The sequence below is a fragment of the Aspergillus thermomutatus genome, assembly GCF_002237265.1.
Source record: "Aspergillus thermomutatus strain HMR AF 39 chromosome Unknown NODE_2, whole genome shotgun sequence".
In the NCBI taxonomy this organism is placed as follows: Eukaryota; Fungi; Ascomycota; class Eurotiomycetes; order Eurotiales; family Aspergillaceae; genus Aspergillus; species Aspergillus thermomutatus.
Window position 1 is genome coordinate 124,733 of NW_020798050.1, and position 25,419 is coordinate 150,151.

At 50.2% G+C, this 25,419-nt stretch overlaps 11 protein-coding genes across 11 annotated transcripts; 3 read left to right on the forward strand and 8 right to left on the reverse strand.

The window, feature by feature from the left end:
• Window positions 1-670: 670 nt before the first annotated feature.
• On the forward strand, window positions 671-3,384 carry YTA12 (ATP-dependent metallopeptidase FtsH/Yme1/Tma family protein; the record flags this gene model as incomplete). The annotated part of the gene is made up of 2 exons (XM_026762414.1): window positions 671-2,558; window positions 2,621-3,384. The coding sequence occupies 2 exons, from the start codon at window positions 671-673 to the stop codon at window positions 3,382-3,384; spliced, it is 2,652 nt and encodes an 883-aa protein (XP_026618927.1).
• Window positions 3,385-3,962: 578 nt separating this feature from the next.
• CDV56_108852 (DUF1295 domain protein) lies at window positions 3,963-5,137 on the reverse strand (the record flags this gene model as incomplete). Its single annotated transcript, XM_026762471.1, has 2 exons — window positions 3,963-4,709; window positions 4,766-5,137. 2 exons carry the CDS (start codon window positions 5,135-5,137, stop codon window positions 3,963-3,965), a joined length of 1,119 nt encoding a protein of 372 aa, XP_026618928.1.
• A 335-nt stretch (window positions 5,138-5,472) lies between these two features.
• Window positions 5,473-7,752, forward strand: CDV56_108870 (DNA topoisomerase 3; the record flags this gene model as incomplete). Its single annotated transcript, XM_026762489.1, has 7 exons — window positions 5,473-5,562; window positions 5,627-5,876; window positions 5,937-6,096; window positions 6,154-6,323; window positions 6,390-6,712; window positions 6,769-6,905; window positions 6,963-7,752. 7 exons carry the CDS (start codon window positions 5,473-5,475, stop codon window positions 7,750-7,752), a joined length of 1,920 nt encoding a protein of 639 aa, XP_026618929.1.
• A 377-nt stretch (window positions 7,753-8,129) lies between these two features.
• On the reverse strand, window positions 8,130-11,282 carry CDV56_108908 (uncharacterized protein; the record flags this gene model as incomplete). The annotated part of the gene is made up of 1 exon (XM_026762527.1): window positions 8,130-11,282. One exon carries the CDS (start codon window positions 11,280-11,282, stop codon window positions 8,130-8,132), a length of 3,153 nt encoding a protein of 1,050 aa, XP_026618930.1.
• An 853-nt stretch (window positions 11,283-12,135) lies between these two features.
• CDV56_108966 (uncharacterized protein) lies at window positions 12,136-13,473 on the reverse strand (the record flags this gene model as incomplete). The annotated part of the gene is made up of 1 exon (XM_026762585.1): window positions 12,136-13,473. One exon carries the CDS (start codon window positions 13,471-13,473, stop codon window positions 12,136-12,138), a length of 1,338 nt encoding a protein of 445 aa, XP_026618931.1.
• A 634-nt stretch (window positions 13,474-14,107) lies between these two features.
• On the reverse strand, window positions 14,108-14,731 carry CDV56_108993 (DUF4149 domain-containing protein; the record flags this gene model as incomplete). The annotated part of the gene is made up of 3 exons (XM_026762612.1): window positions 14,108-14,274; window positions 14,331-14,628; window positions 14,678-14,731. The coding sequence occupies 3 exons, from the start codon at window positions 14,729-14,731 to the stop codon at window positions 14,108-14,110; spliced, it is 519 nt and encodes a 172-aa protein (XP_026618932.1).
• Window positions 14,732-15,198: 467 nt separating this feature from the next.
• KU80 (ATP-dependent DNA helicase 2 subunit KU80) lies at window positions 15,199-17,914 on the forward strand (the record flags this gene model as incomplete). The annotated part of the gene is made up of 11 exons (XM_026762632.1): window positions 15,199-15,327; window positions 15,386-15,440; window positions 15,498-15,564; window positions 15,613-15,680; window positions 15,744-15,912; window positions 15,962-16,022; window positions 16,074-16,607; window positions 16,664-17,049; window positions 17,102-17,313; window positions 17,370-17,836; window positions 17,894-17,914. The coding sequence occupies 11 exons, from the start codon at window positions 15,199-15,201 to the stop codon at window positions 17,912-17,914; spliced, it is 2,169 nt and encodes a 722-aa protein (XP_026618933.1).
• Window positions 17,915-18,155: 241 nt separating this feature from the next.
• Window positions 18,156-19,353, reverse strand: CDV56_109055 (Qc-SNARE protein; the record flags this gene model as incomplete). Its single annotated transcript, XM_026762674.1, has 2 exons — window positions 18,156-18,207; window positions 18,266-19,353. The coding sequence occupies 2 exons, from the start codon at window positions 19,351-19,353 to the stop codon at window positions 18,156-18,158; spliced, it is 1,140 nt and encodes a 379-aa protein (XP_026618934.1).
• Window positions 19,354-19,846: 493 nt separating this feature from the next.
• On the reverse strand, window positions 19,847-21,338 carry CDV56_109074 (SIP1 domain-containing protein; the record flags this gene model as incomplete). Its single annotated transcript, XM_026762693.1, has 2 exons — window positions 19,847-20,930; window positions 21,091-21,338. 2 exons carry the CDS (start codon window positions 21,336-21,338, stop codon window positions 19,847-19,849), a joined length of 1,332 nt encoding a protein of 443 aa, XP_026618935.1.
• Window positions 21,339-21,624: 286 nt separating this feature from the next.
• On the reverse strand, window positions 21,625-23,345 carry dps1 (putative aspartyl-tRNA synthetase Dps1; the record flags this gene model as incomplete). The annotated part of the gene is made up of 2 exons (XM_026762716.1): window positions 21,625-22,302; window positions 22,356-23,345. 2 exons carry the CDS (start codon window positions 23,343-23,345, stop codon window positions 21,625-21,627), a joined length of 1,668 nt encoding a protein of 555 aa, XP_026618936.1.
• A 588-nt stretch (window positions 23,346-23,933) lies between these two features.
• On the reverse strand, window positions 23,934-25,215 carry CDV56_109121 (putative HAD superfamily hydrolase; the record flags this gene model as incomplete). The annotated part of the gene is made up of 2 exons (XM_026762740.1): window positions 23,934-25,014; window positions 25,073-25,215. The coding sequence occupies 2 exons, from the start codon at window positions 25,213-25,215 to the stop codon at window positions 23,934-23,936; spliced, it is 1,224 nt and encodes a 407-aa protein (XP_026618937.1).
• Between the last annotated feature and the right edge of the window lie 204 nt (window positions 25,216-25,419).

Genomic DNA, 25,419 nt, shown 5'->3' on the forward strand with positions numbered 1-25,419 from the left:
GGGCTCAGTAGATCATCGGAGTTAACGGAGTCAAGCCGGGCTTTCTCTGCTCGCGCACTGCGACGCATTCATTTTCTTTTCTTTCTCATTATTCTCGGGCATAAAAGGCGTTTATGGCTTTTGAGGAAACTCGATAACCACTCCACTTGCTTATCTTCATTGAACCTGTTCAACTTGTTTATCACGACCTGTACAAAAGAGCAGAGTGCCTCTGGTCAAGGCAGGAAGATTTGACTGCAATATGAAACACATACTAGATAGTTAAGATCAACATCTGACAAAATGCCTTCATCAGATGCATGAATCTGATTCGAATAACTCGGAAGGTCATAGATAACATATAATGCATCTATTCCGATAGATCATACCTGAATTGTACTGTAAAGCCATTGGTCCATCATGTTCGTTGAGATTCCGATGATGCTTTCTGGCCGCGATGGATGAGTCAGCGAACCAGCGGAACAGCGAAAAATCCCAGGCCGACGGAAAGGTGTCAATGGCTGGCGGCGAACAGCTTCCCCCAAGAGCTCCTCTCAAATCTGAACCAACATCTCCTATCCTCCTTTTTTTCTCGTCTAGAGCCTCTATGGCTTCTGCGGTCTCTCTTTTCAACTGAAAGTGAGCCTAATTTAAACCTTTTACCTCGCCTTCGGGCTCATCTACCTCGACCATGGCCACCTTACTCAGACGGCCAGGCAATCTTGCTCGATATTCGAGGAGAGCCGCAGAATGCATCAACCGCGCAGGTCCGCTGTCTGCGCGTGTTCCACAGTCGAGATTATCATCGTTGATCACGGCCCACCGTGTTAGGACCTATGCTACTGAAAGCCCCGGGGGTCCGAAGCCCCCGAACGACAAAGACGGCCAGAAACATGCAGCGACGGGACCAGGGAACGACAGCGGTAAACCTGGAGATGGGAAGACGCCGAAAGAGCCCGAGTCCCCCCTTAGCAAGGAGGAGCAGGAACAAGTTCATCTATTCGTCGACCACCTGAAGAACAAGGTGCCGCCATCGCAACATCAGATGCTGGATGATATGCGGACACTGTTGCTAAGGGAGGGGTTACCGGCGGAGATGCAGCAGTTCATCAAGAAGCACATTCAGTCCGGAAGGCCGGCGTCTCTGATGGATTATGTCAAGTTAACACGATACATGTCGCAGCACATGACCGACTACGCCTACAAGTTGAACCAGATCGAGGAGGAGCGAAGTAAGGAGAAAGCCAAGTCAGAGGGCGGTGCGCAGGGTGAGCAGCAGAAGCAACAACAGCAGCAGCAACAGCAGCGAGAGCAACAGCAGCGAGAGCAACAGAAGGGACAAGATCAAAAGCAAATACCTCCGAACTTCAAGGCCCTAGAGTTCAAGTTCGACCCCGCCTCGTTTCTGGTCACGTCGCTCATCACATACTATGTATACCGCAGCTTTTTTCCTGGGGAAAACAGCAAGGAGATCACATGGCAAGAGTTTAGAGCGAACTTCTTCGACAAGGGTCTTGTGGAAAAACTGACGGTTATCAACCATAACGTAGTCAGGGTGGACTTGCACCGCGACGCGTTGGCTCGGGTATACCCTGACTCGCCAGCATTACAGCCAAATTTCCACTATTACTTTGGTATTGGGTCCGTGGATAGCTTTGAGCGCAGGTTGGATGAAGCTCAGAATGAGCTTGGGATCCCAAGCTCCGAGCGTATTCCCGTCGCCTACGTTGACGAGGTACCATGGCTTACCACGGTTCTATCCTTCGCTCCTACACTTTTCCTGATCGGTTCTTTCTTCTGGCTGTCGAGACGTGCCACCGGCGCTGCAGGTGGTCAGAGCGGAATCTTCGGTATGGGAAGGAGCCGGGCCAAGCGCTTCAATCACGAAACTGATATCAAGATTAAGTTCTCCGACGTTGCGGGTATGGACGAGGCCAAGGTCGAAATCATGGAGTTCGTCAGCTTCCTTAAAACCCCTGAAAAGTTCCAGAGACTCGGTGCCAAGATTCCTCGCGGTGCCATCCTCTCGGGTCCTCCTGGTACAGGTAAGACATTACTCGCAAAGGCTACTGCTGGTGAATCCGGCGTCCCTTTCTTCAGTGTCAGCGGTTCCGAATTCGTCGAGATGTTCGTCGGTGTCGGTCCTTCCCGTGTCCGTGATCTTTTCGCCAACGCCCGGAAGAATGCCCCTTGCATCATTTTCATCGACGAAATTGATGCCATCGGTAAATCCAGAGCCAAGCAGAGCTTCGGTGGAGGTAATGATGAGCGGGAGAGCACACTGAACCAGATCTTGACTGAGATGGATGGTTTCAACACTTCGGAACAAGTTGTCGTTCTCGCTGGTACCAACAGACCCGATGTCCTCGACAAGGCCTTGATGCGGCCCGGACGATTTGATCGGCATATTGCTATCGACAGACCAACGATGGAAGGCCGTAAACAGATCTTCCGCGTTCATCTGAAGAAGATTGTGACCAAGGAGGATATGGATTATCTTGAAGGCAGACTCGCTGCTTTAACACCCGGTTTTGCTGGTGCCGACATTGCCAACTGTGTGAATGAGGCAGCTTTGGTTGGTAAGTTTCGATCTTAAACTTTGGCCCTGTGGGTATCTAGCCTTGCTAATTTCCCTCATTAGCGGCTCGTGAGAACGCCGAGTCCATCAGCATGAAGCACTTCGAGCAGGCCATCGAGCGTGTCGTCGGAGGCTTGGAAAAGAAATCCCTTGTGCTCTCTCCCGAAGAGAAGCGGACAGTTGCTTATCACGAGGCTGGACACGCTATCTGTGGATGGTATTTCCGTTGGGCCGATCCTCTGCTCAAAGTTTCGATTATTCCTCGGGGTCAAGGAGCTCTGGGTTACGCGCAATATCTGCCAGCCGGTGGGGACACGTATCTGATGAACGTAAACCAGCTGATGGATCGTATGGCCATGACTCTGGGAGGCCGTGTCAGCGAAGAGCTGCACTTCGACACCGTCACCAGCGGCGCCAGCGATGATTTCAACAAGGTCACCCGCATGGCAACCGCCATGGTAACCAAGTTCGGCATGTCGCCCAAGCTCAGATACATTTACTACGAGGAGGACCCTCAGCAACAGCTTCACAAGCCCTTCTCCGAGGACACCGCTCGGGAGATCGACAGTGAAGTCCGCCGCATCGTCAGTGAGGCATACAACCAATGCCGCGCCCTACTCACTGAGAAAAAGAAGGAAGTTGGAATTGTCGCGGAAGAGCTCCTCGCCAAGGAAGTCCTCGGCCGTGAAGACATGATCAGGCTCCTCGGTCCCAGACCCTATCCGGACTCTGGCGAGTTCGCCAAGTACTTTGGTGCCGCCCATGGACAGACCATTGCTCCTCCCGAGCCTACGCCGCCAATCGAAGGTTCCGAGGTCAAAGATTAGAGACCAGACGGCTCCGCCTCCCTCATAGGCGACGAATTATAGGAACAGCGGGATATCCATGGTCAGGCGAGGAGGGTGTTACATGTTTCTTTATGCTGGGATTTGTATTCATTGAATAACGGAAGCATCTCCGCTGTCTTCATATCTTATTCTCCCCATTGGTTTTCACTTTTGTCATAAATATTAGGACTTCTGTGATGTTTGCATTCCTCTCCCTCTTCACTCTTCTCGTTCGTGTTCCGACTTCCGATCTAGTTTATTGTACTGTATATTATGTAACCATCTAGTCCTGAGGTGGTGGAGTATCAATATGACATAAATTAGAATGCTAGATAACTTGGGTTTCTGATAGTATTGCCTTTGAACTCTGGGTATAGCAGCCTTATGTTCGCCTCATAGCATACCTAACCAAAACTTGATATAACAGAACCCAATACTCCAATCAGAAACAGATACCGAAACTTCACTCAAAACCGACAATATATATATTTAGAAATATCAGTCATCCAGTATCCGGAAACCAAAAGTAAGAAGATATAAATCGACAGAAATCCTGCATCGGAACTCCACCCTCCCCATCACTGACTCTTCTTGCCCTCCTGCGTCGCCTGATCGCCAGCGCCTGCCGGCTTAGTCTCGGACCGAGGGGCCTTCTTCTTGCTGCCATTGTACTTGGGCTTGACAGAAAAACGAGGAATGAAGCGTCCCACACGCGCCTGATACTCGCTGTACTCAGGGTACTTGCCTGCACTGATCGACTCGGTCAGCCGTGTGCTTCCCTGGAAAATGAGCAGGTAGCCCAAAACGCCCAGTCCGGTCCACTGAATGTAACTTTCGGTGCGGTAGCAGTTCCACAGGTACAGTGTGAGCCAGATCGCTTGCTCGGCGACAAAATTAGGGTGACGGGACAGTGACCAGAGACCACTAACGACGAAGCCGCGCTCCAGGTCCTCGGGAGTGAATTGGCCCTTGTACTGGTCGGGGATGCGAGCTGTCTTCTGGTACTCCTTCTTTGCGCTTTGGAACTTCCATTGCTGCTGGTCGGCGAAGTATTCGATGATGACGAAGAAGAATGCAAGGCGTGAGAATGCAAGGTCGGGGAGGCCGAACGGTTCAAAACCAGGGAGGCGCGAGAGGAGAATGAAGTTGTAGGTAGGCGCCGTCACGAGGAGAAGCAGTAATGGCTGAACGAAGCTGATGAAGGTGGCGTTCAACAGGAAGAAGAGGAACCGGTTGTTGACCTGAGACTGCACGATCTGCCAGCGGTAGTCCTCAGAGCCAATTTGATAACCTCCCTTGCGCCAGTAGTTGAAGGTCAATCGGGCCTAAGCGGAATTAGAGTCGGCGGCACATACGGGGTCGTCGCATTAATATAACTTACACTCCAAATCAAAGTGATGATTGCGATTGTATCCAGGCTCTGATTCTTAATGCCCCACATGCGCGCCCAAGCGACAAAGTGCACATTATACGCAGCTGGCAGGATACTCCAAAACCGATCAACTTGGGAATAGTTGCGGTTGATTTCCGAGAAAATGAGGAAAAGCACAGACAGAACCAAAGTCAACCCGAGCGCCGATATGAACGGGTTTGTCGAAAGATAGATATTCTTCAGAGCGTCCACATCTTTCGTTGCGGCTGCCACTTGCAGCTGCGCAGGAAGGGTTGTCAACTGCGACAGGAAGGGCAGCACCGTGCGGTTGAAAGAGGCACAGTCCACAACAGAGTGAACTTGAGGAAGTGGTATCGCCATTTCGAAGGACTTCAGAATAGGTGTCGCAGTTTGAAGCTATTGCACACCCGACAGTGATTCTTGATGTCCAACTGTCGATCGACGAGAATCAAAACATTGTGGCAAAACAAAGAGAAGCGATCATAGACAACGCGGACGAGCGTTTCTATTGGACGGCGCGCTTACCGCTTTGGGCGAAGGAGCTTGGGCCAACCTGACGCTGCTGCCTCAGGCATAAGTGCTCTTAAGGCATACAGGCAGAAATCTACCATCTCCGTTTCGGGAAGTGATCGCGTCTTCTTCGCGTCTCGAATGATGGCATGACCGAGACTTTCTGAATTGACGGGTCATTCGCTATGCCTGTCCCAAGGATTCTCTGCGTGGCAGAGAAACCTGCCATTGCTAAAGCTGTGGCTCAGCATCTTTCCGGGGGTTCCATGCAAACAGTAAGTGACTGTTGGCTTGAGACGGCAGGGGTTATTGAAGTCATATATACTGAGATAGACATAGATATCTATACGCGGTAATCCATACGTGAAGAACTACTTATTTGAGTTCAACTTCGGTGACCCCTGGGGCACCTGCTCAGTCACAATGACCAGTGTCCTGGGACATTTGATGGCCCTCGACTTCGAGAGTCAATACAAAGGCTGGCTCTCATGCCCACCGGGCTCACTCTTTGAAGCTCCTGTGCACGAATTTGTGGAAGAAGTACGCACTCTTGACCTCTTGCTTTCGGTCGTCAAGGGCCTGGTCAGGGGTATTTCTTGAACCACGCAGCAAGGCTAACTCAGTGTATAGCGCAATAAGCCAATCGCAGAAAACATTAAGGAGCAGGCCAAAAAGTCGAAGGCTCTATTTATCTGGACCGATTGTGATCGAGAGGGAGAGCACATCGGCACCGAAGTCCGCAAACAAGCGATACAGGGAAACCAGCGGATCGTGGTCAAAAGAGCTCGATTCAGCAACACAGAGAGGGCGTGAGTGTACATGAATGATACATAGCTCTTTCATGAGCAATGCTCACCTGATAACAGGCATGTTCTACGCGCTGCTCGGGCCCTTATAGATGTGGATGAGAACCAAGCAAATGCGGTTGCTGCCAGAATCGAGCTCGACCTTCGAATTGGTGCTGCATTCACCCGATTGCAGAGCCTTCAACTACAACGTTTGTCAGCGGCTCTGGCAGATAAACTCATCAGTTACGGTACGTTGGTGGCCTACCTTGAGCTTTCCTGATTCCGGCATCAATTATAGTTGACCCAGTCAACAGGATCATGTCAATTCCCCACCCTGGGCTTCGTTGTTGATCGGTATCTACGAGTGAAGAATTTCAAGCCGGAGAATTTCTGGGGAATTAAGGTGATGCACGTCCAAGAAATAAAAAAGGTCAACTTCCTATGGAGGAGAGTCCATCTTTTCGACAGGGCGGCCGTGACAGTCATGCTGGAAAGGTGTCTGCTAGCAAAGACCGCTAAGGTCACAGAAGTCAACCAAAAGCCTACCAGCAAATGGAGACCTCTGCCGTTAACAACGGTGGACTTACAGATGATGGGCAGCAGGTACCTTCGCATGGACAGTTCGGCGGTCATGAAGGTATGCACTCTGTATTACATTCTCCAGCTCTTATCAGGAGGCTTATCAAGGTTTAGGCCGCAGAATCTCTCTATACCAAAGGTTACATCAGCTATCCTCGTACTGAGACGGATCAATTCGACAAAGGCATTGATTTAAAGAAGTTAATTGAGAAGCAATTCCCTGATACCAACTGGGGTGAATACGCCCGAGGGTAAGAGTTCTTACAAGCGGACATTCTCTGACATTACTGACTGTCTCAAATATGAAGTCTCATCAATGGCGGGTACAAAACTCCTCGTTCTGGACGCCACAATGACCGCGCGCATCCACCTATCCACCCAGTGTGCTGGGTCTCACCAAGTGCACTGAACTCTGACGAGAAGAAAGTCTACGAGTTCATAGTCAGGCGATTTCTCGCTTGCTGCTCCGATGATGCAAAAGGTCAAAGCACCGAGGTTGAGATCCAATATGGCGACGAGATGTTTCACGCCAACGGACTGATCGTTCTGGAAAAGAACTACCTTGAAATTTACGTATACGACAAGTGGGAGAGTAGCCAACAACTGCCCAACTTCCGAGTGGGTGAAGTCTTCGCGCCGACTGAAGCCAACATCTTCGAGGGCAAGACAACGCCCCCCAACTACTTGACCGAACCAGAACTCATCGGGCTCATGGACGCGAACGGAATAGGGACCGACGCCACCATGGCCGAACACATTGCCAAAATCAAGGAGCGCCAGTATGTCGCCGTTCATTCGCGAGGAAGTGGTCGGAACGCCGTGAAGGAGTTCATCCCGACTCGCCTAGGTATCGCCTTGGTGGAAGGCTATGACAACGTTGTCGCCAATCTACCGGATAAACCATCTCTCAGCAAGCCCTTCCTGCGCAAGGAGATGGAGATCCGTATGCGTGAAATCTGTGCGGGCTCCAAATCGCGCCAGGAGGTCGTTCAGGAGAGCCTGGACATGTACCGCGAGGTCTTCATTCATACTCAGAGACGTATCGATATGCTGAAGGCTGCCTGTCGAAAATACCTGGTTGAGCAGGCCACCGTGTGAATTTGTTGTTGATGACTCCTGTTTCTTTGATTTGGCGTTGAGGCTTGCAGTGGCCTTTTGATTTTACGATATATGATACCCTTGATCGATTAGACTTTGCTTTCACCAGAGCTGAATCAACATGAAAGATCTTACTTCTGCGACTACCTGAACGAATCTAGCTTGTTCAAAGAAACCAAAATCCGTCTCAGACAGCAGAAACCAACGAAACGACCCGCATATAACACCAACTCCTGGATTCTCCAAACTGATTATCAGATGAAGGACAAATGATTCTGGTGGCACAAAGAGCAATAAACAAATCACAAAAACAAAGAATATAACTCAAAACAAACAAATCTACTGGGAGAGCATCAAGCCTAATCAGGTCCTTGAGTTCAGAAAGTATGGCCAAGGTCTCCTTTCTTGTTCCTCTCGGAGGGCAAGGAAACACTCTTTGATCTCTGTGCAGTTGAAGACTCGTCGGCCCATCTGCTTTTGCCCATTTCGGCAGAAGGGGATGCATCCAGCTTGGAAGGAGCTTGGGCTGAAGCTGGGCTGGCCAGCTGGCTCCCTTCAACTCCCGCATGAGTAGGTGTCTTGGGCTGAGCCTTGGCTGGAGTTGAGTTAGCCCACATGCTCTTGCTCATTTCACCAGAAGTCGATGCATCCAGCTTTGAAGGGGCTTTGGCTGAAGCTGGGCTAGCCAGCTGGCTCCCTTCAACTCCTTCATGAGTAGGTGTTTTGGGCTGAGCCTTGGCCGGAGTTGAGTCAGCCCATTTGCTTTTGCTCATTTCACCAGAAGTCGATGCATCCAGCTTTGAAGGGGGTTGGGCTGAAGCTGGGCTAGCCAGCTGGCTCCCTTCAACTCCCGCATGAGTAGGTGTTTTGGGCTGAACCTGGGCCGGAGTTGATTCAGCCCACTTGCTCTTGCTCATTTCGGCAGAGGCAACCTCCGTGTTTGGTTTTGAAGGCGATTGAGCCGAAGCCGGGCCAGCTCCTTGGCTCTTCTCGTGCCTTGCGGAGGTAGATGTCTCCGGCTTCAAACGGGGTTTACTTGGGGTGTGCTTTCCAGATGATTTGCCCTTCGCAGACCCCGGTGTCTGAGGAGACTGGGTTCCTTCTAATGTCTTCGGTTGCGCTAAAGTCTCATTGGACTGTTTTCCCAATGCAGCAGATCCGTGGCCCTTCTCAACCTCTTGATTATATTCTGCTCGCGATTGGGCTGTATCTGCTTTGTCGCGCTTTGCAGCCTCATCTTTAAAGGCAACCGATCCCGCTACGGGCGATTGCTTTGGATCACTAATTGCTTTGGAAGCTGGTTGTAGAGTCTTGGGACTGATGGCCTCAGATTGGGCACTCGCGCGGCGTTGCTTGTCGAATTTCTGTACTTGTTCGTCTATTTGAGCTTCGCGTTTTGGGGTCTGGGCTTCATCCTTTGTAGGTTGGGCTTCATCCTTGGGTGATTGGACCTCGGATCCTGCGGCTTGAGCTTCTTCTTGTGGAACCCCTTCATCAACAACCTCTGTCCTGGTCTTATGTGTACCATATTCTGCAACAAGATCCTCATCGTTCGAGTCAGGCTTTTCGACAGGATCTTGGTTAGTAGTGTGTATAGTCACTAGAGCAGAGGCGTTCAGGTCGTATTTGATGCCGAGAGCGCTCATGCATTTATCTAGGTTTCTCCAAAGACTCTTGTTGACGTTCGCTTGCATTGACTTGTGTTCTTCGAGAAGATGCATGCTTTTGACCGGTATATGTATTCGGTCATTCGTTTCCATGATCTCCCTGGTCACTCTGGCGATCTTCTTGTCAATTCCGTCTTGAAGCTCCTTCTTCCACTTGAAGGCCCCCTTGACGGCCTCCTGCAGACTTTTGTGTTCCAGAGCATGTGAGTCAAGTTCTCTTCTGAAGCTTTGTACCACCTTTGTTGAATCATCGATTGCCCTTTCGATATCTTCCAATCTTTTGGCCAGTTCAGGGTCATCGTTCTTCGACTCGACCGCAGCGTTCTTGACTTCATCCAAAGCTTTCATGAGCCGGTGGAGTTCGTTTTCCATACCTTCAGTTTTTTGCTTCAGTTGTGCGGCTATTTCTTTCAAAACTTCTTTCACTTGTGTTTCTGTGACGGTTGAGTTGAGTTTCGACTCGATTTGCGCATATGAATTCTTCAGATCCAACACGGCTTGGTCAAGTTCGTCAATTTCTTGGTAAATCTGCTTCTTGTCTAGGGGAGTCATTGAAGCCGCATGCTCGAGGGATTGCACACGCTTCTCTAGGCTCTGCAGTTGCTCGTGAACGATGGTATCAACACCAACTTGCGAGTCATCGCCCCCGTGAGAGAGTGATTGCAATGACGTGTGGAGATTCTCAATGTCTGCTTTGAGTCCGCCGATAATCCCGTTCAGCTGTTCCTTATCGACAACACCAACAGAAAGGGATTGTTGGACCTTTGCGAGTGCAGACTCGATATTATCAATCCGCTTCTTCGCTTCTTCGTCAAGGGCTGAGATATGATCATCCACTATTCCGAGAATGCGCTTTTCCACGGCCGATGTTGTTGCTTCCAGGGTGCCCTCGGTGAGAAATTCGTCCTGATACAGACTAAACTTTTCAGTTGAATCTTCAATATTCTGATATCCTTGGCCGTGGCCATCTAGCGGCTGTTCGTGTAGGTTGATTCTGTGGTCCACGCGTCTGCTGAGTTGATTCAGCGCTTCCAGTGCACTTTTCACTGCTTCGGTGCAAAACCGAAGATTACCATCAAAGACTTGCGCGAGTGTTTTCTTATTGGATTCCACATCGTCTCCTTCCTTGCATTCGGCGCCCACGGAACCGGACTGGAGAATTTTTTGGAATTGGCGCAGATTTTCTGGAATCTCCGTGATCTTTGCTCTGATGTTCACACAGTCATGCGAAATATCGTCTTTGATCCCCAAAGCGACAGCAAAGCGAGAGATACGAATCCAATTCAGGGCATCTTTCTCGCTTGGGAGGTCTGCCGACTTGTTGGACTTCTGACCCGACATAGACTCCATATCATGCTTGCGGCTGCCTTGGGTGAGTCCCTTCCAGAGCACGAGAAGGATGCCAATCAATACAAGGGTCGTAAAGAAGACAGTCCAGTACAAATCAGCAGATCCTTGATCGAGGGGGATGTCAAAAGCTCTTCCGAAGAGCTTGTGATGTATCGTGGCGAGTGGAGGCGGTTGATCGCTGCAAGAATTGCCAACAATTGTCGGACAAGGGACTGTTAAATTTTGTGTCCGAACAACATACTGATCCATAACGTCCTTCAGTATGTCACTGAGCTCCATTGAAGTATTCTGCGCTGGGCTTTCACATTTTGCAGCTTCCGGACAGTTTGCAGCTTCGGGAAACACGAGAGGATGCCAATGTCGGAGAGTGTAGATGGTGCTCGACACCTGAACGGAGCCAACAAGTCGCTCAAGGAACGTGTGCTGAGGGTCAACGACGGTGAAGGGGACATGCCAGTAGATTCCAGCGAAATTGGTGGCAAGAGAACTGAGCATAAATATCGTGGCCTCCATTCTCACCAAGTAGAAGGAGCTTGAAATGAGGAGACAAGGCGAATTCCAGTATGCTTTCGAGTCTGAGGTAGTATTTGCAATGCTAAGAAGAGAATAGGAGCGAGGGAAAATATAGAGGGAAATTTATTCAAGACCACTTAGTACTCGGGCAATACAAAGGATAAATATCCTCAAGTCAGGTCTTGCTTGTGGATGAGAACATACCATGGGAGTGAACGAACCTCCTTTGACAGAAGAGGCTCCGGGACGACGCCATGTTTGGAAACAAGTTGAGTCAAAGAAAGAATGGCTTCAAGAATGAACGGGTTTACCACTAAGTTGTCCTTCTGTTGTGTCCAGTGGTGAAAGAAGACGAAACCTCAAAAGACAGAGTGCAGTCAAACAGGGCAAAGCAGTTCAAATAAGGACAGGGGGGGAAAAGCAATTTGTGGTTCAGTCTAAAATAGTACAGATGATAGAAGTGAGAAGAAAGAGGAATACCCAGAAGAGGAGAACTTTCATTGTCGTTGAGATCGAAAGGACTTGGGCGTTCTATGGATGCTTTCTTTGTCCTGTTGGGTTTTGAGCAGCAACAACCGTCAATACATTCGGATTCAAGCCGAAGTAATACCCTACACTTCCCATGCTGGAGAAAAATCTAGAATCTATGTCTTTAAAATTCTCACTCAGGGATAAATTCATCTATTGTTATAGAGCTTAACACTCAGCCTCATGATGGAAATCTAATCAGGTGCATCAAACTCACAGTGTGATCTAACTCGATTGATTGAGATACTCCCATGATGAACCATAATAAATGCAGACACAAAACTTCTTGCTTCATGCACTTTCGATCTTCCTTCCAAAGGATAATTTAGAGCGAGGTGGAATTGGAGGACTGGCGAGCCGCGTCGTGGTCTTGCTTGTGCACGCTGTGGCGCCTGTTTCTGAAAGGACACCTTCGCTTCCTGGGCCCAGACTGACTTCTCACAGGTCGCTGACCATTGTTCTCTTCCATCCGCTTTGCTACTCTTTCACGCCGGATTCTTCGACCTTCTTCGATTTCCGCCGGTGTGGGTGCAGGGTGTCCGGACGCGGTTGCCCACAGGGCCATTCTCGAGATTGGCTCCTCATCTTCTGCTCGTGGCTTTTCGCTCACAATATGGCTTGCAGGCTCGTTTCTCTCCACTTTGTCTTCCATAACCTCATCTTCAGTCTCCGTAACACACGCCTGAGTGGGCGGCATTTCCTCTTGGTGCTCCATGATACGCTTGACCGGGCTCTGCATATTACCATTCCTTTCAGCCTCTGCACTGACTTGAGCGAGAAAGTCGCCCATTCGCTGTCTCCAGCGTTGAAGCTCAGACTGGAAATCCTCGCACTCGGCTTCAATGGCTTCGGGATCTGGAAAACTCCGACGTGCGCGTTCCAAGTTGTCGGCAAAATTCTTCACTTCCAGGACATGGTGATCAAATTCGTTCCGGAATTGTGTCTCGAGAGCCTCTCGCAGTTCTCTGACTTCAACATCAAGGAAAGTGGGTAGTTCAGCGCAGACCCGCTCATGCTCCATCACTATCTGCCTCACGATGCTGTCAATTTGGCTATTCAGCATTGAAACAGCGGAGCTCATTCTTTTCAACAGGAACGCTTTCCGGGCACGGACTTCGTTGATGAAATCTAGAATCTCAATGTTCGCTACTTGGAGGCAATGCTTGCGAGAATACCAAGTGAATATGGATGCTACCGCTGGTATCAACAACAGAACAATCATAATGAAAAGCAAAACTGGCCGGTTGATGAGTAGTGCTTCACGATAAAGACCCCCGAAAGTCGGCACATTGGCATGATGTTCTGACGTGGATACCGCATCCTGACTGATTTGACCGCGCCACAGTGAGCCCAGCTCACTCAAGCCTGGGTCAAACAATGAGTGGTTCATGTGGTGGAAATTATCGGTCCCTGGGCACGCGATATCGGGCTCAGACGGCACTGGCGTGGAAGCGGACGATAGCTTTATGTATGATGTGTGCAGTACCGGCCACTGATCAAGCTTTTTCAAGATACCATCAATCTTGAAAGCCGGCATTTCTCCAAAAACCTTCGAGATATAGATATTGGCGCAAGCCAGACGTTCTGAGAGCGATTGGACAGCTGATATAAAGATAGGGCTGACGAGGGTGACCACGACCATTGCAACAGACAGAATAGACATGTTGCCAAAGGCTGGTTGACGACAGTCAAGCTGAGGAGGAGGATAAGGATAAAGAATTGCGCAAGGATAAATATCGGTAGGGGGAGGCAGGCCTTCTTGTTTTTGGTTTTGTCAAGACGAAGTGAGGAAGAGAGGAAGATAAATACCCAGATGCTCAGCGATTATCAATGGGAGACGGCCACCTCAGCGACAAAGGGTTTAATGGCATTCAATTTGAATCAGCCATTCCGCCATCAACATGTCTCAGTTACCTCAAAGCATGGCATGCAGATGTGCTTGACAAGGGTACAAGAACAAAACACACAAATTGGTTCTTGATCTGCTGCTTGGTTTCAGGTTAGTGACACCAAGTTTTCTGGCCGAAGCCAGAAACCTTCCGAGCCAAACGCTGGTGGGTAAATATGTCTCAACATCCTGAGAAACCTCAAAGCAGAATTCAGATAGATGTGCAATCCACTGCATCAGGAAACGAGGTATCTAAAGAGGTTTTCTTTATTTTTGCAGATGGGTTATGTATGGTCAGCTTGTTGGGACGATATATACAAAGCGTTAAGGACATAAAGGAAGAGTCTGATAAACCAGTAAGTAGCCCTGAGGTTAGCGATCGACTGAAAAGTTCCAATAAGTGAGCTCTTCAAGACAGGCGCTTGCTGAGCACTGCACCGTAATAGATTGTAGCAGCAAGGCTGACCATGTTGACCAGACTTGACAGACCATGGAGTCTGCCGAATTTCTTGTTCAGAGCCATCATCTCCTTTGAGTGGGGTGCAGGGTCATAGCTCTTCTTGCCATCACGGGTTTCTGCAGAAATTTAGCAGCCAGTAAGTGAGATGGGATCACAGGACCCGCAAGCATACCCTGATGCTTCCTCTCCTTCATCGTCCTAACAGTGAGTGGGCGCAGGATAACCTGATTGATCAGCCCAGCCACTGCGACAGTTGCGAGGGGCAGGAGTGTTCCAAATCGATTCTCAGGAGCGAGAAGTCCGGAAATGCCATTGAGCTGAGCACCTTTGCTGGAAGTCAAGGCGACAACTACGGGAAGTGCGGACTGCAGCGTGAAGTACACGGGGAATGTCGCAGTCTGCAACGTTGAGAACTGAGGGCGAGGGAGCACTCGGAAAGCGATAATGCCCCCGATAAATGTCTGTTGCGCCTGAATGTTAACAGGGTAGTGAATATCTAGCTGGCCGGATGAGGTTCACCTGGAACACTTGCACACCCAATAGGGTACCGTAGCTTGCGGCAGAAGTCAGCATATGTTCACATCCTGATAGCAAAGGTTTCTGTACCTGAGAACATGGTAGGGACGAGGGTCAGTCATATTGCCTGTCCAACAATTAATGATACACTTTATAATTTGCCAACAGACGAGCTGGGATCTTCTGATGCAGAGAAGAAGATGGGAAAGGATCAGATGGTTGTTGAAGGAGGTGGAGAGCTAGAGAATGCCGGAACATATTTCGACGCACCCCATGCGTGGAAAGGTAATTGTTGCGACGGCTTTTGTTAGTGCAAAAATATAAACACTTACTGATTTACAATGTTGACGCACCTTTCCCATAATGATGTCATGTGCCTTCGCGTTCTGCCTAACGCCCAATCGGGAAATATCGCGCGTCTGCCTGGAGCATCGTGTTTGTCTATCCGTCAATGGGCAACCTTTATCTGGCCCTCTCTTCCCTCATCTCCTAATTGGATTTCTCTTCTATATCATCCCGAGATCATGGCGGAAAAGGAAGCAACAGTCTATATCGTGGATGTAGGGAGATCCATGGGGGAGAAGCGCAATGGCCGATCAGTGACGGATCTTGAATGGGCCATGCAATATGTCTGGGATCGCATCACAGCAACAGTGAGGATACTATTACACAAGACAGGTCATGAGCTTGCGGCTGATTGTTGGTAATCAGGTAGCCACAGGTCGCAAAACAGCCACAATCGGTGTTATTGGCCTCAAGACAGACGGTGAGACACAAATAGGTCATCAAGTTACGTCTCTATTCTGTACTAATATGAGAACAGGAACCTCTAACGAGCTCGATGATGATCCTCATTTTAAACACATATCGGTGCTTTCAGGAATTCAGCAGTACGTTTCTTCGTTACGCAGGCTTCATTTGCTCATCTGATGTACCAGGTTTCTTATGCCAGATATCCGAAGATTGGCTGCAGTAATCAAGCCAAGCAAGACTGATAAGGGAGATGGTAAACAACTCTTTCTCGTGTTTTGTTAATCAGGATATCGGAAAGTACTCTGACTCTTTCAAGCTATTTCCGCCATCATTTTGGCCATTCAAATGATCGTTACATATTGCAAAAAATTGAAGTACAAACGGAAAATTGTGCTGGTCACAAACGGCCTGGGATGGATGAGCAATGAGGATCTCGACCAAATAACGAAGAAAATCAAGGAAGACAACATCGAGTTGGTGGTTCTGTCAGTGATACCGGCAGAGAGCATGAGGCAGTGTGCTAACTATTTCCAGAGGCACTGACTTTGACGACCCTGATTATGGCTTCAAAGAGGAGGAAAAGGATCCGCAGAAGGTAGAGTCGTATCGTGCTACAGGGAGTGATCTTTCTGACAGAGAAGTATAGGCCGAAAATGAGGCCCTTCTCCGAGGATTGGTTGAAGATTGTGACGGGGCGTATGGAACGCTAGAACAGGCTGTCTCAGAGATGGACATTCCACGCGTCAAGAAGGTTAGAACGGTAGCGACTTTCAAAGGATACCTACAACTAGGTAACCCGGAAGAGTATGACACTGCTCTTCGAATTCCGGTCGAACGGTACTATCGGACATATGTGGCAAAGCCTCCAAGCGCAAGTAGCTTTGTGCTTCGCTCAGACGTGGGAGCTGAACAAGAGCAAGGCGAATCGACTGGACTTGCTGCTCCTTCACAAGAAACGCCTCCCGAGGGTGGCGCTCTCACAAGTGTCAGGAACCTGAGAACATACGAAGTCCCTGATGAGAATGCCCCTGGTGGTAAAATTGACGTGGAGCGGGAGGAACTAGCCAAGGGCTACGAATATGGACGGACGGCAGTACATATCAGCGAGACAGACGAGAACATCACAACCCTCGAAACGTACGCAGTATTGGAACTGGTTGGGTTCATACAAAGTGACAAGGTAAGTTTAACTTCTCTGATTGCACGCGCGAAGCAGGAACTTATGGTCTATTGTAGTATGATCGCTATATGCACATGTCGACAACCAACATTATCATTGGGCAGCGTGGCAATGATAAAGCAACATTGGCACTCTCATCCTTCATTCATGCCCTCTTTGAACTGGAGTGCTATGCTGTTGCTCGCTTGGTGGTCAAAGAGAACAAGCCTCCCGTCATGGTGTTGCTTGCTCCTTCAATCGAACCCGACTATGAGTGCCTCCATGAGGTCCAGCTACCATTCGCTGAAGATGTCCGAACCTATCGTTTCCCTCCTCTGGACAAGGTGATCACTGTCTCTGGCAAAGTAGTAACCGAGCATCGAAATCTGCCGAACAAGGATTTGCTTGATGCTATGAGTGAATATGTGGATAGCATGGAGCTTGTTGATATCGACGAGGACGGGTGAGTCCCTGGATTAGTACCAGTCTGCGCTCTCTCGCTAACATGCCACCAGAAATCCGGTAGAGGGCCTTCCCATCGACGACTCATTTTCGCCGGTATTGCATCGCATTGATTCTGCGATCCGCTACCGTGCTATACACCCCAATGATCCAGTGCCCCCCCCTTCAGAAAATCTAACGAGGCTTTCTCAGCCGCCACCAGACCTGGTAGAGAAATCAAAGCGTTATCTAGAAAAGCTTATGGCGGCTGCCGATGTCAAAAAAGGTTCGCTCCAATCATTTTCCCTCGGGAGAGTCCACCACTTGCTAACCATTTTCTAGTGCCGCCCAAAGTCAAAGGACGTAAGCGTGTTCGGGAGAGCGAGAAACCGCTTTCTGGTCTCGACGTTGATGCCTTGCTTCACCAAGAGAAACGCGCCAGAATCTCTCCTACCAATGCGATTCCCGAGTTCAAACAGACCCTGACACAGGCAGAAACCATCGAGACGATCAAAGACGCCGTGAAGCAGATGACATCAATCATTGAGGATCAGATCAGGAATAGCCTTGGTGATGCAAACTATGACAGGGTCAATGAGGAGATGGGAGTAATGCGGGACGAGCTTATTTCTTTCGAGGAGCCCGCGTTGTACAATGACTTTCTAAGGCAGCTGAAAGACAAGTTGTTAAAGGAGGAACTCGGTGGGGATCGGCAAGAACTTTGGTGGCTGCTTCGACGCAGTAAGCTGGGGCTGATTAGCCAGCGTGAATCTGATCAATCAGATGTGACTGAGGAACAAGCGAAGGAGGTGAGTTTTCGAGTCATTGAGTTTAAGAGGCATCTACTGACGTTCTATAACAACTAGTTCTTATCGGCCCAATCGTAACAAATCACGATGCAGGATGTATTAGCTAGCAATGACGGGAAAGAACGACAATAGATACCAATTTGACGAGCGTCCAGACGGTGCATCATATCCTCCCAGAAATGATTGCTGCTGCTAGAGTAGATCCAAGATAGTGTAGAACCCGCTCAACTGCCGAAAAACATGCAAGTCGCTCCCTCTAAATGGCTCAGAAATAATGTATAGAACTGTGTAGAGGCGGCACCGCCCGTAAGACGCCAAACTAGGATATTTTGCCAACCCTCTTCTTGCCGATTTCGATCTTCTTTTGTAACCTTTAGGTGACAGGCATTAGAATGGGTTATTAGAGATAGAACCAGGGTTGATACATACCTGTCATTATCTTCATCCGTGAGCTTCAGGAGCTCATTCTGAACCTCCAACTCAGCATTGATAGCAATCCCCAGTTCCTTCTGGCGTAGTACAATCTTCCTCAACTCCTCGATACTCATATCTTGATCCTCCATCGTCTGCTTCTGCAACTGTAGAACACCTTGATTATCCAGCTCGCGAGTCCGCTCCGTCTCCTTGCCCAGCACCCTCCCCGAACGAGCAGGCTTCCGACTCGCAGGCCCAACCAACGCCTCCTTGTCTTGTATTGACGCAACCGCATTGTCAATCCTACTCTTAGCAGCCATGGCGTTCAGCAAATCCTCCAACCCATCCTTCTCCTTCCTCGCGTTGATCAGCAAGTCCTTCCTCCGTCGAAGCTCCCCTTCGCCCAGCGTATTCCCGCTCCCCCAACTCCCCCTCTTCCCGGACGCTATGGACCTCGTATCCGCATTCGCATCACCAAGATTCTTCAGACCGTCCTCCAACGCCCCGATCAGATTCCCAGCCCTCACAAGACTGCTCTTCGCCCGCGCAGAACTCTCATGCTGCTTCTGCGGCGTCGTTTCCTGATCCCGCCGTGTGAGATGTAGCCGCGCATCATGCAGGTGCGCCTTCATGTCGCGGTAACAGTCAAGCCACAGCGTCGGGTCCGTAATCGCGCTCTGTGAGCCCACCGCGCCGGGCTCTGTGATGGCCGCATGCAGCTTGGCTGAGGTCGTGGCGCTGCCGTTGCCGACGGCGGAACTGGGGAGATTCAAGAACGCGCGCCAGGCGCTGGAGTTGCGCCATCGGGGGTCGTCTGCTTCGTTGATGGCGCGGAGATAAGATTCCAGGCCCTGCCGGCGTTCTTCCCGGAGGGTTGTGTTTGAGACAGTGTTGGAGAACCAGTGTTTGCCGGGTAGGGGGGCTGGTGGCGGGGCGTTGGTTTGATTCAGGAGGGAGGTGTGGAAGGCGACGAAGTCGGAGTAGCGCTTGGAGAGGGTGAAGGAGCGCAGGGGGAGGCGCAGGGTGATATTGTAGATTGTGTAGGGGGGTGAGGTGTGTGAGGTGCTCGCGGTTGGGATGGAGATTTCGACCTTTGGAGCCATGGTGGCGGCTTTTTTCGGAGATGTAGATGGTTACTTATGTACTTGTCTTCATCAGCGTGAGAGAACAAAACGACACTCTTCAGTATTCGATGGAATTGAGGCGATGAGGAGAGGCATGGGCGTTGAAGGATGAATGACGAACGGAGATAAGAGTCGGTTGGGGCAGCGCAGCCTAAACAATGACGCAAAGAGTCATTCGTCCGCCGTTCATTAAACCACATGCAAAAGCCCACCAGCAGATAGATCTCAGGATATCCCTTCCATCGTGTGCTGAAGTATTATTGTATGACTCCTGAAATAGATACATTTCTATTTACTAAGTGCATAAATTCAAATTTCTTCGCTTTCCAGTAGGCAACAGAAGACTATGCTAAATGGTCCATCAATCCTCACTCTAAGTGAAACTATCGACAAAAGTCAAATTGGGTATCTCGGCTTTGCCTAGGGGTAAAGGCAGGTTAGAAGTATTTCAAAAGACGACATAGTATCGAGATCATGCTACGTTGGCAGGCAATGAGGAATCAATCCACAACTCCCGCTCCTTGAGAAGATCCCTTTGCCCATAGTACTCGCCAACCACGGTGATGATCATGTCGAGCATAGCACGAGTCTGCATCGCCACTTCAACAGTACTGTCCTGTGTGCTCTCTTCAGCGTCATTAGCGACGTCGGATTTGTCTGAACTGGCGGCTTCACGCGTCTCATTTTCATTGACCTGAAGCATCGCTTGAAGGCGCACTTTTGCTGCCTCGAGGTCTTCCGCAGTAGACGGCTCCCTTGGCGCATCTTGCATTTCATGGTCAGTCTGCTCAGTGGTGAGCTTATTCTCTTGAGCGTCCTCGGGATGACCATGATTGTCCTCCGGAATCTCGTCGTCATCCGATTCCTCATTCGACAGATCATCGTCTCGCCGGGCAGCCTTGGTCTTCTCATCCTCCTCTCTCATCTTATGCAATATCTTCACAGCTCGTTTGCCCAAATCTCGAATATCGCCCACTTCTTCAGTCCCCAGTTGTCCGACATCGCGGCACTTGCCCAACAGTCCCCAAGCCCAGGCTCCAATCCGTCTGACTCGCTCCGCATCCCCACTTCTGACATTCTCGGACATCAGCCTGGCCATTATCCCCAGCACACCCAATACGCTGTCCATATCCATACAGGCCAGCTGAACCGTCTGCGGGTCCACCGCTAACAGAAGCCGTCGCCACTCCTTGCGGGCAGTCTTCGAATGTCGGGGGAAACTGATCGGATGCGAATCGTCCAGTGCAGCAATCGCGCTCGATGGTGGCGTGCATTTCAGGATGGATCGGAGGAGGAGAAAGCGATGGTGGAGGAGATTGTAATAGCTCGACTGCGCACCGGAGTATTCGTCTTCCCGTAGTCCCGTAGATGCTTGCGCGACTTCCGGTTCGGCAGGTGCGGCCATGTAGACGCCCTCTGCGAAGATGCCGTCGCGCAATGGCGTAGGTGCTGGTTGGGGCTCTTGCTCCTCTGTGATCGCATCGTTTGTCTTCTCGGTTGGCGTCTCCGTAGGTTTGGGAGCGGTAAACAGGAAAGGCAGAGAGTTGGCTTCGGATCTAAACTCTCATAAAAGAGTCATTGCCGTGATTAGCTTTCGAAACCACCGAATGCTCGTCGCAAGTGAAAACTAGACATGGGGCAAAGGACATGTAGACATTTAGCAAGCGGGGAACAGGAACAGAAATTTGGCGAGGATCCGAAAGGGAAAAAGCTTACCGGACCATGCGAAGATACTCCATGCCATCCTCTGCTTCACCGTAGAAAAGCTCATGCTCCACTTCGACGTCCAAGCCCGGAAAGGCGCTCTTTTGCCCATATACGGGGTGGTTGCGAGGGCGTTCGTAGGGCGTCACGGCGGGTGTCATCTCGTCGGCATCATCCTCTTCTGCATACGACGGACGGGGACGCTTTGAGTAAGGAGATGAACCAAAGCCAGATGCGGGTGGTTTCCGCTTCTCCGGCATGATTTGAATGTGATTTTGCGTTTCGGAGCGTTGTTGTTCTGATGCTGACATGATTCATGATTCATGATTCTCCGAACCAAAAAGTTCCAGCCTTGGGAGCTTGGGCCACCTCTTAAAAGCTGAACGGATGCCTTGGCAACCAAAATGGCCTCCATGAAAGAACGCTACGCAGACAGTCAGATCCGATAGTCTCTGAATACGATTATGCTGCTTATCCAGTCTCATGTTTTTCATTATACTTTTGTTCATACGGGTATGTAATGTCGTCGCTAGCTAAACTAAATGCCTAAGGGCGCAGGCGCTGGGGGTCACGAGGGAACAGACTTGCCAAACGGACATTAGGCAGGCCCAGGAAGAACATGACGATACGGTTCAGGCCCAGACCACCACCCGCGTGGGGAGGACAGCCCTGGCGGAAAGCAGCCAGGTAATCTTCGAAGCCCTCCTGCTTGGGATCGAGGCCCTTGGCGGTCATCGACTCCTCGAGTTCCTTGATGTCATTGATACGCTGCGCTCCAGACATGATCTCCTCGCCACGCATAAAGAAATCATAAGAGTTGGAGAACTTGGGGTCCTGGGGGCAGGCCTTGGTGTAGAAAGGCCGGACGGCCATAGGGAACTTGTCCAGCACGTAGAAATCAGTGTCGTACTTGTCGCGGATGATCTGACCCAGCTGCTTCTCCATCGCTGTGGTCAAATCGTTCTCGAATCGCTCCTGCTCGGAAACATCGACACCGGCCTCCTTGAGCAGAGCCACGCCGTCCATGTAGTTGAGTCTCAGCGCCTTGCCATCCTTGGGAAGTTTGAAGTCGCCAGCCTTGGGGTACGACTTCTGGATAATGGCAATCTGATCGTTGTAACGCTCCTTGAGTTGGGTGAGAATGAAGACGAGGAGGTCTTCAGCGAACTCCAGGACCTCGTGGTAATGGCTGCGGAATGTCTTCTCGAAATCGAGACCGGCGAACTATAAGTTGATTAGGATTGATCGATTTTCAGCAAACAGTTTCAATGGCATACCTCGGTCAAATGTCTGTGAGTATTGCTCTCCTCAGCACGGAAGACAGGAGCGATCTCGAAGACGCTCTCCATGTCACCTGCAATGCACATCTGCTTGTACAGCTGGGGACTCTGCGCCAAGTAGGCGTTGCGCTTGAAGTACTTGACCTCGAAAACATTGCTGCCACCCTCTGTGGCGGCACCGACTAACTTGGGAGTGAAAATCCACCTCGATCCGCTCTTGATCATGTACTCTGCGAACAGCTCCGCAACACCACTCGAAATCCAAGTAATGGCCTGGCTAGTTTCTGTTTGTAGATCAAGAACGCGGTTATCCAGACGAGTCTTGAGAGTGACAATAGGAGCACCCTCTGCGTCGACCAGATTGCCCTCCTCAGTCGTCTCCGGGGGCGGTCTCTCGGCATCCTTAACCTGCATAGGAAGCATCTGGGCGGCCTCCGCGATCATGTAGACTTTGCGAATGTGGATTTCAAGGTCGCTAAGTGTAGCCGAAGAGATCGGGATAGCAGGCTTCTTGACGATACCGGTAACCTGGACGATGGAGTTGACGTTCAGACCGCCCGTATACTTGACCATCTGTCTCGAGATGGGCTCCGCAGCCGCAATGACAGCCTGCACCTTCTTTCCCTGCTGCCTCAGCATCAGGAAAGCAAGTTTAGCACTCTGAACACGGGCATTGTCCACACGAGCCACCACGGTAACCTCCTTCTCATAGTGGTCGTCGCCGAGCTCGGAGAATTTCGTAGAAGGGACGACATCTTCGGATTCGGGGAGCTGGCCGTACAGACCCTTGGCGGTATCGTTGGCTTCAGCAGCGGCAGCTTGAGCTTTCTCCTGGGCCGCACGCGCCGCAGCCTTCTCGGCCTTGGCCTTTTCCTTTGCGGCCTTCTTCAAGGCACTCTTGCTGGGACCCTTTTCAGCTCCTTCGGCGGCGGCGGCCGCGGGGGTTTCCTCGGGCTTGGGGCGAGTGGGCAATTCGGAGTCCGCCATGGTCGCTGGTGTTTCACAAAGTTTGCAGACTGAATCGGGGGAGGTGGGCAACTCGTTACGACTCTCTCAACCTCATGAGTCAATGAGATGAGCTTCGACTCACCCCGCCAAATCATCCTAGCCCTAAGCCCTAGGAGGGGCTCCCTTCGGGGCACGTGTTTGTGCCTTAATGCCTCAGGTATCTAATTACAACGTTCTCCTTATGGGAGCCCTGCATCAAATGCTTCAAAATAAGACTCCAGGGGCAGCAGTTCAATCTTCAATCCTCACAATCACCAAGAGGATTACCACCTGCTCTAGCTGGATAGGTTCGATCCTTGCTTCAGTGCATTTACTGAAATAAAGGTAGTCCTGATTTTCTTCTGAGCGATGAGACAAAAATCAAGGCAAAGAAAATGTATTTATTTCAGTCCTGGGAACGCTTTTGTTCCAGAAAGCAAATCCAATGCAAGAATTCCGTGGTATCTCAGATATTGACCTATCTAACGCAGCTTTGCTGACTCTATATATGCTTGCTCCCACTCGAATAATCAATAATGTATGCAGTTCGCTCTATACAAAAATGAACAATCCAGTTGATCCAGTCTTTCATTCGGTGAGTTTCCACCCAGAAGTCTTTATTCCCCATTCGACAGCCTTCTGTACGTCGTCAACGATAACCTTTGGAGTCCAAGCGGGTTCTCCTCCGCGATAGACACCAGTGCGCACGAGAATCGAATGCCAATTGCTGCCATGTCTGCTGCGGTAGGTGTTTGCGCCTCGGATATCGGACTCTGGGTTGTCCCCAACCATATAAACATTCCGTAATGGCCTAACGGCATCCGTCTCAAAAGTCCTAGCGCGATTGCGCAGCAGTTGGTGCTCCGCGAACTCATACGTTCCTTGGTATGGCTTGCCGATGATCGTCTTCTTCAGCTCGACGCCTTTGCTTGGCCCACCGGTGATCGCGGCCCAGGTACCTTCCAAGGCCTCGCGAAAACCTCCCTGGCCGAGACGCGGTAAATGGTAAGCAGCTGCCCACCACAAATCTGGGTTTGAAAAGTACAGATGCGGCTGGCCGTCTTGCAAGAATCCCTTGTTTGGGAGATCCGTTCGCCCGTTCTTGTCCGATAAAGTACCCAATACACCCTGCGATGACAGTAGAACGTCGATAATCACATGAGCGTCCAAAGCCCAGTCGCGGGGGTCATTGAACACGAAGATGGCGTCAATTTTTAATCCCTTGGTTGGATCTCGAGGATCCAGAGGGTTCGGTATCGGCCTCGCAAATTTCTTGTAATAATCTTTGAAAACATCGGAGAACGGCCAAATGGATGGATTGGCCATGAAAATATCGCCAGGAGTCACCACATTCTTGAAGCCATACCGCTCCGCCACCAGGCGACAGCGATCACCTTTACCTCCGACAACTAGCACGCATTTGTTCTCCAAGGAGCTGTGTTCATCAGGCCCCTTCACAAGCTCCGCAAAAGGAGAATGGCTTTGGATGATGGCTGAGGCGTCCAAGGGTACCTTGAGCTTCTCACTGATCTCTGCCACTCGCTCTGTTTCATGTTTCCCACCCCCGTTTGTCAAAAGAATAAATGGAATCCCTTGGTCCTTGAGAAGTGCTAATGACTCGGCCGCACCAGGGATGGGCTTGGACGACCGGAGGAGTACACCATCGATGCTAGGTCACAATATGGTTAGCGAGGGTATTCTTAAATTGAGATGGACTCGAAACTTACTCAAATGCGAATGCAAAGTCTGGAATCTGAGATGTGGAAGTGGCAGTCTGGATGGCTCTGCGACCAAGCCCGAATGACTGATAAGAGCGAGAGTATACGCTCTGCAACAGTCCAAAAGAGCGCCAAAGAGGTTGCGGTCTCATTCTAAGCGACCGTAGCTAATCAAAAGAATGTATATGCTCCGTACAAGTGATAAATGTATAGAAATACCAGTGACAACGCTGCAATTGAGTGTAGAATTTGAATTGACTCAGTCGGAGACGGGGAGATAAATCGGAGTAACAACGACAGCGGGAAGCCGACCGACAGCCGCAATAATAATAATATTAATGAGATCATCCCCCGAT